Source organism: Petaurus breviceps, unplaced genomic scaffold (genome assembly GCF_028583685.1).
Source record: "Petaurus breviceps papuanus isolate PSGF00001 unplaced genomic scaffold, PetGlider_PUasm1.0 90686, whole genome shotgun sequence".
Lineage (NCBI taxonomy): Eukaryota > Metazoa > Chordata > Mammalia > Diprotodontia > Petauridae > Petaurus > Petaurus breviceps.
Window position 1 is genome coordinate 5,095,100 of NW_027187309.1, and position 13,900 is coordinate 5,108,999.

At 39.7% G+C, this 13,900-nt stretch overlaps 1 protein-coding gene across 1 annotated transcript in view; it reads right to left on the reverse strand.

The window, feature by feature from the left end:
- CSMD1 (CUB and Sushi multiple domains 1) overlaps positions 1-13,900 on the reverse strand; it is a 2,654,573-nt gene that overhangs the window by 242,925 nt on the left and 2,397,748 nt on the right. Inside the window, exon 49 of the mRNA XM_069065406.1 lies at positions 12,463-12,651. Coding sequence (XP_068921507.1) covers positions 12,463-12,651 — 189 coding nt within the window. The remainder of the gene's footprint in view (positions 1-12,462; positions 12,652-13,900) is intronic.

Below are 13,900 nucleotides of genomic sequence, written 5' to 3' on the forward strand. Positions count from 1 at the left end.
ATATTTGTAATCTCTATAGGCATTGTGAATATGGCATTGCTGATACATTTGGCGACCAGGATGGGATCACAAAATGTCAGGCCTCTATTTGGAAGCAGTGGGGCTTTAGAGGGAGAAATGGCTATTCCAGGATGGGAGGATTTGCCTTATTCCTCTCTAGCCAGAGAATGGGCTAAAAGCACAGGGCCCTGTGAAAACTGGGAACCAAGGCCAAAAGAGGGAGAACCTGGAGATTTGGAAAGATGTTTGAAAGCAATACCCATAGAACCAGGCAAAGAACTGGCAGGAGTGTGCAGGAGAGGCTGGGTGCTGCTAACAAGTTATCGCCTTATGTGTAAAAGTAGGGATAAGCTGCTGAAGGAAAGAGCTCAGATGGCTAGGGAGTCAGCTGGTTTGCCTGAGGATTCTTCTGTGTCACAGCACTCAGAAGAGCAAACTGGAGGGACTCCAGTCCAGGAGCAAGCTACTGTTCATGTAGCTAAAAGGAAGCAAAAAACTAGCAGAACGAATGTGCATGCAGCTTTTGTACAGGCTGGGCAGAGTTGCCCTGACAGCTTCCAGGAGAATGTGTGTGAGGAGAATGGAGCAAGGTTAGATGAGGAGTCTTCTAATGTAGAAGCTCTCCCCATACGAAGAAGAAGACAGGAGAGCCACCGAGGCAAAACAGAGTCCAGGGAGATAATTGAGGATTTCACTCAACAGGAGATCACTGATATATTGAATAGATTTACCCAAAGAATGGGGGAGTCTTTAGTGTCTTGGATAGTAAGAATCACTGATGAAGGCGCCGGAGGAATAACACTGGACAGTGAGGACTGTTTAAAATTCATAAGTATCAGTCAGAATCCTTTTGTACACCAGGCTTTTAGGGATCACCATATGCAAGGAGGAAATAATAAAACGAATCTTCTAGCTTTAGCTGCAGAAGGTTGCAAAAAGCAATATCCAACTGAATCTATGTGGCCTAGGGGAGACAGACCCTGGTACTCACTTAGAGACTGTATGAGAAAACTAAAGGAGGAGGTAATGAAAACTGCTATCCTGATTGGAGATGCAAATGCATATTATGATACCCCCCTAGGAGTTCCTCATAGAAATATCATAGTGAAGACAGCTCCTCCTGCATATAAGCACCTAATTCTGACTCTGTTAATTGGAGAAATAGGGCACCCTCTTTCAGAGGTACTGGATAAGATTTCACAATTAAGCGATTTAGGGGAATGGGAAAAAGACAAATTGCCTCGAGAGAGAAGAGTAAACAGTCAGAGGATTCAGAGACAAAATAGACCAACAAGAACGGAACTGTTTACTGCTCTATTAAGAGCTGGGGTGGACTTCAGAAGAATAGATGGTATTCCAACTGAAGAGCTGCATAAGCTGTACCAAGAAAAGGTACTTAGCATTAGAATGAACAGGGAAGCAGGAACCACCCCTGCAGGTATTTCTGAATCTGAATCTTTGTATCCAAGTTTGCCCCACCTTCAGGGGGAATAGGAGATAGGCCAAGCCCCAGCCCAGATAAAAGAAATATGCAGAAGAGATTGCAGACCCCATATTGGTTTAACAATATATTGGAAGAATGGATCAACTACTGTGACTAGGGCACTGATTGATACTGGGGCTGAGGCCACACTTATCTATGGAAACCCTGATAAGTTTAAACATGGAACTCCTATTACCATCACGGGTCTAGGAGGCGCTGAAATATCAGCCAGACAGGTTAAAATAACAATGAAAATTGGGCAGTTACCTAAGAAAGAATATACTGTGGTTGTTGTACCCATTCCTGAATACATCATTGGGATAGATGTATTGAGAGGCATGACACTGAATTTACCTGAAGGGAGATACCAATTTGCTGTGAGGAAGATAGGAATTAATACAGTTTTAGTGGGAAAACTAAAAATGGACCCAATCACTTTACCTGAACCTTCTGAAGTAATTACTTTAAAACAGTATAGTGTGCCAGGTGGGCAAGATGAAATTACCACTACTATAAAGGAATATGTTGAAGCAGGAGTGTTGGTCCCTACAACCACAAGATGGAATAATCCTGTCTGGCCAGTAAGAAAATCAGATGGGACATGGAGAATGACTGTGGATTATAGACAGTTGAATAAGGTGACTCCTTCTTTGTATGCTGCTGTTCCAGATACCATCACCTTAATAGAAAGGATCCAGAAATATGATGGGACTTGGTATGCAGTTATTGACTTGGCAAATGCCTTCTTCACCATCCCAATAGACCCTAAACAATGGGACCACTTCGCTTTCACTTGGCAGGGTAGACAATATACTTTCACCCGCTTGCCACAAGGGTACATACATAGCCCCACTATTTGTCACAGGATTGTGGCTGAACAGTTGGATGAATTAAAGCTACCTGGTGTACAGCTTACCCACTACATTGATGATATCATGATACAGGGAAAAGATGCGAAAGTAGTGGAAAGAAGTTTGACCCTTCTAATTGAGCATATGAAAAGTAAAGGGTGGGAAATTAACCCTGCAAAGGTTCAAGGACCAGCTCAAAATGTGAAATTTTTGGGTATACAATGGAACAAGGGGCTAAGGGAGATTCTTCCTCAAGCCCGACAAAAGATTCAGGATTTTCCTACCCCTACCAATAAGAAAGAGGCCCAAAAGTTCATAGGATTGTTTGGATACTGGAGGCACCACATTCCACATTTGGGACAGATTTTAAAACCTTTATATAGAGTCACACGGAAGAAATATGAATTCGATTGGGGACTTGAGCAGAGTAAAGCTTTTGAAGAAGCCAAGGCTGCCATACAATTGGCCCTAGATTTGTGGCCCATGCAAAATGGTCCAGTGGAATTGCAAGTGACTGTACAAGATGATTATGCAAACTGGAGCTTATGGCAAAAACAACAAAGCCGAAATGTACCTTTGGGATTTTGGTGTAGGAAACTCCCTTCATCTGGAGTCCAGTATACACCTTTTGAAAAGCAGTTGTTAGCTGCATATTGGGCTTTGGTGGAGACTGAACAACTGACTCTGGGCCATGAAGTGATATTAAGACCTGGAATCCCAATTATGACCTGGGTAATGAGTACCCCAGCTTCTCACAGAATTGGACACGCCCAAGAGGCTAGTATAATCAAATGGAAGTGGTATATTCAAAATAGAGCGAAAACAGGCAAAAGCGGAGTCTCTGCTCTACATGAATCTGTACCAAACATAGAAATTGAGAGGAATGACACACCCCCTGAGCCAAAGCAACAGTTGGTAAAGTCCACTGTAAAGTGGAATGAGGGATATGATGTATTAACTGAGGAACAAAAGAGACATGCATGGTTTACTGATGGGACAGCAAAATATTTGGGGCAAAAAAGACATTGGAAAGCAGTGGCCTATAACCCATGTACTAGAAGGACTTTGGAAAGTACTGGGATAGGTGCAAGCAGCCAATATGCTGAACTTATGGCAGTATATCAAGCCATCAAAATAGAACAAGGAGGACAGTGTCATATATTCACTGATTCATGGGCGGTAGCTAATGGGTTAGCTACATGGATGCCCATGTGGAAAAATGAAAATTGGGAAATTCATGGGAAACAAGTCTGGGGCAAAGAATTATGGGAAGATATCTGGAACATGTCTTTGGTCACTGACTTGTCAGTTTTTCATGTAGATGCTCACGTGGCCCCCACCACACCAGAACGTGAGTACAATGCTCATGCTGATCGACTGGCAAAGATTGCTACTGAACATATTGTCCCTACTTTGACAACAACTGATGATCCGGTATTAGCAAAATGGGTCCACCAAACAGCAGGCCATTTGGGGGTCCAGGCCACACACCATTGGGCACAAGATCGAGGTATTAGTATCTCTCATTCACTGTTAAAACAGATAGCAGAAGACTGTCATATATGTCAATTGGAAAAGGAGCGAACTGTTCCTCGGGTAGTAACTGGAGAGATAGCAAGAGGAAAAGTCCCAGCCCAAATCTGGCAAATAGATTATATTGGTCCACTACCATTGGATAAAGGATGCAGATTTATATGTACTTGTGTTGATACCTATTCAGGTGTACTAGTAGCTTGTCCTTATAAGAATGCAACCCAGAAAAACACTTGTAAAACTCTAGATCTCATAAGCCTATATTATGGAACCCCAATGCAGATTCAAAGTGACAACGGGTCACATTTCAAAGGCAATGAAATGAAGAAGTATTGTATACTAAACAATATAGAATGGATATATCATATTCCATATTATCCAGAAGCATCTGGGTTGATTGAAAGAATGAATGGATTACTGAAAGGACAATTGAGGAAGTTAAGTTCCAATAATTCATATCAACATTGGAAGGATAATTTGTTCGTGGCTTTGCGTAATTTGAATAATAGACCATTGGGAGGAAGTACACCTCTAGCCAGAATGATGACCCCCAATCTGCAAATTAGAAAACAACAAACACACAAGATCCCAATTATTGAGTATTGGACCTTGAGGCCAGATGTCCCAGCACCGTACCCAGGACCACCTGGTTCAATGGGGTATGATTTACATTGTTTAGAGGACTTTTGGTTGGATAGAAAAGAAATAAGAAAAATCTCCACTGGGATATGCATAAGAATCCCTAAAAATCACTTTGGACAGATTTTACCCAAATCAGGATTAGCAGCTCAAGGAATACATGTATTGGCTGGAGTAATAGATTCTAATCATCAAGGAGAAATTGTTGTAACATTCCAGAATTTAAGTGAAAGGCCCATACAGATTCACAAGAATGATAGGATAGTTCAAGTGATTATTGTTCCTTGTAAAACAATGCCACTTGTAAAAACTGACCCTCCTTCCAAAATAACTGTCACAGGAACTGAAGGATTTGGTTCTACTGATAGAATAAAATCAGGAGCTAAAGTATGGGTAAAACGGAAACCAGATGATCTTCCAAAGGCTGCAGAGATTATAGCATATGGGAGGGATAACACTGTAACTATTGTTTATTCTGGAGAAGATGATTACAAAATTGTACCCTTAACTCATTTATTCTACCGTGAGTGAGGCTACGATAGTCTGGTTATTGTCTCTTTGCTTTTTCTTGATTTTTTGTTTGTTCACCTTGTTTGTTAGATTTGTTTCCACAGGCTTGGTACCCTCCATCTGTAGATGCCTGATAGCTTAAGCTGGATGTCACCCCCTGTCTGCAACTGTGATGTGTCACCCTTGGACCTGGCATCAAGCATATTAAGAACTGACCTCTCAAATGGGACTCCTTAGGACAGGGACAGCTCTACATCCGATTTCAGCAGCAAGTAGCCATAGAAGAAGAGATCTTCACCCCTTACCACAAGATTTTGGGGCCCCATTTGTTCGGGGTGGGGGGAATGATGGGGAGCTTGTGCTCAAGCGCCACCCTAAAATATGGTTTTCTGTGTTTATTGTGTGCTATTCTTGTTATATTGTTGTGAAATTTTGTTGACACCAGTTATTCCTACTGTATTTTTGTCAAGTAAGGGACATGAAAGATCTTGGGGCCGAATGTAAGGGTTATGGGATTTAAAGATCTTCCATGCCCCGTTGGACTTGCTGATGTAGCAGGAAGGGGCGGAGCAAGAGGAAGCGGAAGCCAAGCTAGCGTTCCTGCGTTGGCTGGCGGTGGTGGTGACGGCGGCAGCAGCAGAGGCAGTGGCAGCGCGAAGCCCTTTTTGAGTTAGGACTGCTAAGGACTTTCTGCTAAGGACTCCTGCTGAGGACTGCCAGGGGCCGGAGCTGCTGGGAGCGTGCTTCCAGGACGCTGGGTGGTTGCTGTGAGTGGGGAGAGGAGGACCTTTGCCTGAGGTAGCCTGTTCTGTTTTAAAGGCTTGAAAATGTGGGTGCTTTCTACTTTATCTACCTGTGCCAATATCATAACTACTCTGATGGCTTTCACTTTCTGGTTTTGGGACTCAGTCTTTTGGTATCTTAATAAATTTTCTAGTTTATTTCCTCATATGGCAAACATGACGTATTTTGTAATGGATAATTATATCAGCATATTTGTAATCTCTATAGGCATTGTGAATATGGCATTGCTGATACACAAGGAGAGATGGAATGGAGAAAAAAATAAATGCTTGTTAATTGGGAAAAAAAATTATTTTATAAGACACAAGTGGAATAAAGAAATGGGGAGAAATGGGAGGGAGCCAAGATGGTGGCATAGAAGCAGGAAAACTTACTGAGGTCCCCCCATAACCACCACAAATGCCTATAAAATATGACTCTAAACAAACTTTAGAGTTACAGAACCCCACAAGTGACAGAGAGAAACAAATCTCCTGCTGAAGGCAGCCCAACAGGCTACAGGAAGGGTTCATCTCAGCATGTTGGGAGCAGAGCCCAGCCCCAAGTGAGACTGCGGTTTTAGCTTCAGGGTTGCTCTGACCAGCTGCAGCTAGAAGAACTTCGGGAGAGTGGATCACCAGCAGCTATGGCAGTTTCCAGAATGATCAACCCATAAACACCAAAGACAAAGTAAAAGGTCAGTGTGGACTTTGGGAACAGGGGAACTGAGAGTGTAGTCCAGCCTCTGCCCCCTGGAGGGAGAAGCGGCAGAGAAGCGGCGGCCATATAGAAGCCACCATGTGGCTGCATCAGAGCTCCTGGCCTGCAGATCATAGAGGGACCAAGAGACCATTCTGAGGGGTAATCACTCTTGCTTTAACCTGATAGGATCTGGATCACTGTCTTGAGTGGAAGTCCTGGTGTATGTGATCAGGTGCCAGAGCATGTGGAGGCTTCTGAGAGGGAAGCCAACGAATAGATCCAGCAACTGTGAAAACCCCAGAGATTCGGAACAAAGCTCTCCTCTCTAGAAGCATAGTTCTACTGTAGCAAAAAGCTCAAAAGTCAAGTAACAGAATGAACATGAACAAGCAAAGGAAGCAAAGCAAGCAGAGCAATCTGACTTTGGATTCCATTTTTGGGGACAAAAAGGATCAAAACATGGAATGGCATGAAGACAATGAAGTCAGAACTCCAGCACCAAAAGCTTCCAAGAGAAATATGAACTGGTTACAGGCCATAGAAGAACTTAAGAAGGATTTTGAAAACTAAATAAGAGAAGTGGAGGAAAAATGGAGAAGAGAAATAAGAATGACGCAAGAAAATCATGAAAAGAGACTCAACAATCTCACTGAATAAAATAACACCTTGAAAAATAGAGTAACGAGGGGCAGAGTCAAGATGGCGGAGTAGAAACTGAACCTCCGTGCAACTCCAGCTCTCACCAACCCCCCGATTCCATGTAAAAAGGGACTCTGAACAAATTTTGGAGCTACAGAACCCACAAAACGACACAGAGAAGCTAACCTCCTGCTGAGGACAGCCTAGCAGGCTGGCAGGAATTGCCCGGTACAGCACTCTGGGAGATGAGCCCATCCCCATGCCAAGGTTTTAGTCCCATGGTGGGCCTGACCAGCTGCCGGCTAGAGGGACTCCAGATCACCAGCAACTGTGGTGATGTGGAATTATCAACACATAGATGCTAAGGACAAAGTGAGAGGTCAGTGCAGTATGGACTTTGGGACCCAGTAGGTGGGAGTGTGTTGGCTTTTGTCCCCAGGGCAAGTAGCTGCTGAGGGCTGCGGGACAGCTGCTGCCATGTGACAGCTTCAGCTCCTGGTCTACAGACTGTAGGGGGACCAAGTGAACAGTCTGAGGGGTAATCACTCTTGCTTTAACCTGAAAGTAGATTGGGGGAAGGTGTATACAGTGAGATCACTGTTTTGGGGTGGTGGGTAGGGGAAAGATGGGGAGAAAATTTGTAACTCAAAATCTTGTGAAAATGAATAATGTAAACCAAAAACAAACATAAAATTTAATTTAAAAAAACACATGGGGAGAAACCATGGAAAAAAAGAAATAAAAGGAAAAAAAAACCTCTCCAGAAAAGCTTGGTTTATTCTGAATTATTTTTAATATTTACATTTTAATTATAGTTATATAAATATATATACTCATACACATTATACATATTATATATAGAAGAATAAGGAGAAGCTAGGTGACACAGTGGATAGAAGGCCAGGCCTAAAGTCAGGGAGATTCATCTTCCTGAGTTCTAATCTGGCCTTAGACACTTACTAGCTATGTGACTCAGGGCAAGTGATTTAACCCTGTTGGTCTCAGTTTGTAAAATGAGCTAGAGAAGATGCTGTACCCTAACCCAAATCACATGCCACCTGATTTGGAGCCCACCATTAAGCCCCTTTATATTTGTCTTTGTCTCTATCCTAAACCCCATAACTGCTTGTTACAGCTTGAGGAACAGTCCTGGCTAAAATCTAATTACCCAAGGCATAGTCTCCCCACCCCTTATCTTTCCCTAAGTTAGTACTTCCCTAAATCAGTAAGCCTTGAAGCAGCATTTTGTATAAGAGTCATGGTGCAAGTCTATATAGAGATCATGGGACAAGTCTATCTCATGTAAGAGACCACCTTGTTCTGGCGTGCTGACCAAGAGACGTCCCCACCCAGAACGCTGGCCAAGCAGGGTCCCCCACACCCTTCACCCAGAACATGACCCTGGCCTATTCCATGACCCCAGCCTGTTCTGTGAAATTCCACTCCCCCTGTGCCCTCCACCCTGTTCTAGGAGGGACCCCTGTCACAAGGAAGGTAGTGCCCTTGTACCCTTGCACCATGATTCTAAAATTAGCCCTGAGCTATAGAGCCAACCAATGGTGTGGCTTCTGTATGTCATTGCTTATGCCAGTTCCCCTCCCCAGTTGTGGTTTTTGCCTTTATAAGCATTGTATGGTCCCTCATTCGGGACTGCCTGATTTGAATGCATACTCCAGGTAGTCCACGCTTGATCAATAAATCCACACCTAAATTTATATGAAACCCAGGTCTCAGTCTTGCTCTTATTCTCTTCACAACAAAGGAAATTCAAATCCCTTAAGTATCCTTGCCAAGAAATTCTTAAATAGGGGCAAAAGACTCAGACATGACTAAAAAAATTACTGAAGTGGAGAATAAAAGCCTCCCACAAATATAAATGTTAAAATTATACTGAACTGTGTTTACATGTGTCTTTCTGTCTGTTTCTCTATATGTTTATATGTGTGTATATTACCTATAATATTTATAATTTGTTTATTAGATAACCATGTATTCATATTTATCTTATCATATAACTGTATACAATAATTTTATGTTTATAAATCTTTTCAGTTAAAGCATCCAATTTGATCCCAACAGTAACATTAATTATGTGAAGTATTGGGAAAAGTAGTAGCTCTTGAGTCAGAAGACCTGGATTCCAAACTTGCCTCATTTTATCAACTGGCTTCCATTTCTTCTTCTATAAAATGAAAGCTGTGTTGTGGGCTAGATCACTTTTGAGGTCTTTTTCAGTTTTAGACCAATGATTCTATGTGAGATATGGTAGACAAGTAGTAAGGTGCTCATTTTTCAAATGAGGAAAGGGATGTTAAAAAGAAGAAAAGGGATGACAAATCTGAAAAATTAGAGAACTAGGAAATAGACCAGGTCCTCTGACTTCCAATTAAAGACTTCTTTTACTATAACGTACTGCCTTATTGAGATGATGAAAGTTAATACTTCTTAAATTGCTAGCAACTTTCTATGAAAGCTCAACAAAACCTCTGTGCATTTCATCATCTATCCACAAAATAAAATTGACCTTCTATCATAATACAAACAACAAAAGGGTTCTCCAAACCTCCCTCTCCCTCTACCCCCCTCCCTTTTGTCATTCCTCCTCCCTTCATCTCTTCCTCCCTGTCTCTATCTTTCCCCTTTTCTCCTCCCCAATCTGTCTCTCTGTTTCTGCTTGTATCTCTCTATATAGTATGTATATGTAGTATATAATATCTATATAAAGTTTGTATATATGTATACATATACATACATACACACATATTGGCATGGGATAGGATTGAATGAGATGGAATAGATGAATGAAACTAGACCTATGATTTTGTTGTTATAGGAAACTCATAATAAGGAAATATCCTTAATCAACGCAGATTGGCACATTCTAGAAAACCTTTAGATTTTCTTTGAAAGTTGCTTAAGAGCTACTAAAAGATTAAGTGATTTTCCTAAATTCTCCCTTCTACTCTGTGTCATGGCTGGATTTAAACCTAGATTTTCCTGACTCTAAGGCTAGTAATTTAATGACTCTGCCACACTGCCTCTATCTATCTATCTATCTATCGATCTATCTATCGATCTATCTATCTATCTATCTATCTATCTATCTATCTATCTATCTATCACAATAAAGTCATCAATAAGGTTAGTATTACAAAACAATTGAGAGAAAACATAGGCAGATAAACAAGAATTATTTATCAAATATAACAAAAGCTCACATAACACTAAAGGAATTATAAAGATGTTCTTATTTTTTTAAACTTTATTTTTTGAAGACTGGAGTGGGGTAGTGGCGCGGTTGGTGGGAGGGGGGAATGGAATAAGCCTTATATAGTACCTATTATTTGCCATACACTGTGCTAAACTCTTTACTAATATTATTTCATTTGATCCGTACAATAATCCTGTGAAATAGATGGTGCTACTATCCCTACTTCACATTGAGGAAATTGAGGGAAATAGAGAATAAGTGACTTACCCAGGGAAACAGCTAGTAAGTGTCTGGGGCTGTATTCCAATGTGTGTGGATCTTCCTGACTCCAGACCCAGCAGTCTATCTACTTTGCCACCTAGTTATACCTACTATGCCACCTATCTCCCCCAACAAGAAAGCAAGAGATCTCTTTAACTCTATCTTGTCATAAACAGTGGATAAAGTACATCTACTAGAGTAATATCACAGTATTTAGCATATAATTAAAAAAGAAGAGAAAAGAAAAAACTAGAATATATTCCAAAGGCAACAGTTTAAATAGCTAATTCTCTAAGATTCAAGAATTTTAATCCACACAATGAATATAAAATGGATAAATATACAGAGCACACACTGTGAAAAGCAAAGTTTGCAAAATCCATGAAACAATCATCTTAACTAACCATAAAAAATATCTTATTTGAGAACTTAATTTTCATTTATATGATGAATAGAGATGCTTATATTAGGGAATAATTTATTGGACTAAATGAAATTATTTCAAAGAAGTTGAGATTATTAATTAAATACCTTGGAACTAGTTTGGAAGGACTAAAAAATACACTAAAGAAAGATTTTGTTCAATTGAACTATGTATATTATTCTAGCTGTCAAAATAGTTTTAAGCTTGAACTCACTGTAAAAATTTATTTTTAAGTACACTTTGTAAACAAATAATATAACAAATCCATTCAACATCAAAAGAACGATTCAATTTTGTTCTGCATTCAGGCTATATAAAAAAAAAAAAAAACAAATACCATGAATAAGAGCAAGTTTTGTGTGCTCAGAGGAATTTTCCATGCACTCAGTGGACATATTTCTCAATAATCTTTCTAAAGCAGTATTATAAATCACCTAACTTTGATCCCAATCCTTAATGAAAGTCATCTTCCCTCCCTAAATCTGCTGATCTTCCAAACTTCTCTATTTCCTTATTTCCATTGAGAGTACAATTGTCCATCTACTCAGGATTTCAATCTTGTTGTCATCCTTGACTCTTCATTCTTTCTTACGTCCCTTACCTTATAAGTTGCCATAAAACCTCTACCTCTATACTATTGCTCCCTTTTATCACCTTCTCTCCACTCACATACTACCCTATCACCTTCATCACCTCTCTACTACTTTCCTAACTGGCTTCTTTTGTTCTTCTCTTTCTGATCTCTAATATATTTTCCATACAGCCAAAATAACTGTTCTCAAACACAGGTCTCACCATGTCATTCCTCCATTCAATAATCTCCAATGGTTCTCTAATGCTTCTAGAACAAAATACAAATTTCTTGGTGTGGCATTTGAAGTCCTTCTCAATCTGCCTCCAGCTTACTTTTTCAAATTTATTTTATATCATTCTTCTTTACTCTACATTGTAGCCAGACTGAAAAAAATTGATTTTTACCAACTTTGGCATTTCATCTCTTACTCCCATGTCTTTGTATAAGATGCCTTCCAAGTATGAAATGTGTTCCACCTTCTTTTTTATGACAAAATCTTTAGCTTCCATCAAAGTCAAACCAGGTAAGACCTCATCCACAAAGCCTTTCTTTATCCCACCTCAAATGTTAGTGTAAATTTTCCTCAATTATCTTGTATGCACTTATCTATTTACTGTTGTATCTGCCAATAGATTGTAAAATCCCTAAAGGCAGGGACTATTTCATTCTTATTTTTGGTCCCCAAAACACATTAGGTGCTAAATAAATTATGTTGTTACATTTATCAATTTTTATTCAATTGAATCTTTGGCCACTGTTTATTTGACTCTAAAGGTGTTATTGAGACAATAAAAAATTATTTGGAAGAAATATTAAGTATAAGATAGGAGTAAAGAAGGAAAAATGTCTTACCCTGGCAGAGTGGAGTGAGAGAATCCCATTGATACATGCCATTTGGGTTGCGTCTGCAAGTTGCATTACTGTGACCAATCATTCTATGTCCAGGCTTACAAAAATAATGTACCCGACTTCCAACTGGTCCTCTGGTCCTATTCACAATCCCTCCATTCTTCAGGGTCTGGGTCAAACTGCAATATGGAGCTATAGGAGGAAGAAAGAGAGGGAGGAAGAAGGAGGGGGAAGGGGGAAGGGAGAGAAAGAGAGAGAGAAAGGGGAGAGAGAGAGAGAGAGAGAGAGAGAGAGAGAGAGAGAGAGAGAGAGAGAGAGAGAGAGAATGAATATGTTGAAATATCCCTTAGGAAATAAAGTGGAGATAAATTGTAAGTAATGTCAAACAGTACAAGTTAAAAATGCCTGCCAGGAGGAACTTCTAAAACAATCCTGGTAACAGAAAGCAGAGATTAAGTCAATTTGTTGATTTAACAACTTGGATCACCTGGGGTAGGAAAAGAGCTGAACTCATTGAAAGTGGAAACCTGACTAATATTTTGGGCTGAAATAGAAAGAAAAAAAATGTGTTACCAATTATTTTCAGGTTGATTATACAATCTATTGAGACGATCAATAAAAATATAAATTATAAGATGATCCTTAAGATACCTTATTTAAAATCTTATTTTTGAACCAGGTAAACCAAACAGAGATTAAGTTTAAATTTTTAAAGTATCATTCAAAAAGAATAAAATGGGAAAATTTTAAGGGATTTCAGAAATAAAGTCAATTAATGAGTTCACTGGATAAAAAGCATTTTTTGATTTGTATCTCCAACTACAACAACCTGAGATTTAAAGATTTGATAACTGGATAAAGAATTTCTATCCAGCATGTGCAATTCAAAGAACTGCACCTGTTTAGGAAGGAAAAAAAAAACACTATTGTAGTCTATCACTCTCACACTGGAATGGCTTTGATAACATGAGAAAAAAAATCATGTTTGAATACCAGTTATACCTATGTAGAAAACACAGGCTGGGGGGTGGCCAGGGAGCACAGCAAGTAAGAGCACCTGCTCCAGTGTCGGGATGACCTGGGGATCGAATCCGGGTTCAGATACTTAGCACCACACCCAGAAATAACTGGCCGTGTAACCTTGAGCAAGTTACTTAACCCCGATTGCTTAAAAAAAAAAAAAAGAAAAAGAAAAGAAAACACAGGCTGGACATCAGAATTTTGTTTCAACTTTCAAGTCTTATACATAAGAATCTATACACAAAACATCTGTAGACAGAAAATTGTGAAATATTCAGTAATGATAGTTCATTTGACCATTTTATGACCCAAAGAATTTCCCTTTGGTTTATATTGTAAAAGATATATGCATAAGAATATACTTATTAAAACTTTCTTGCGAATGAAACAATGAATGATAGGATCAAATGATTTTTGTTTT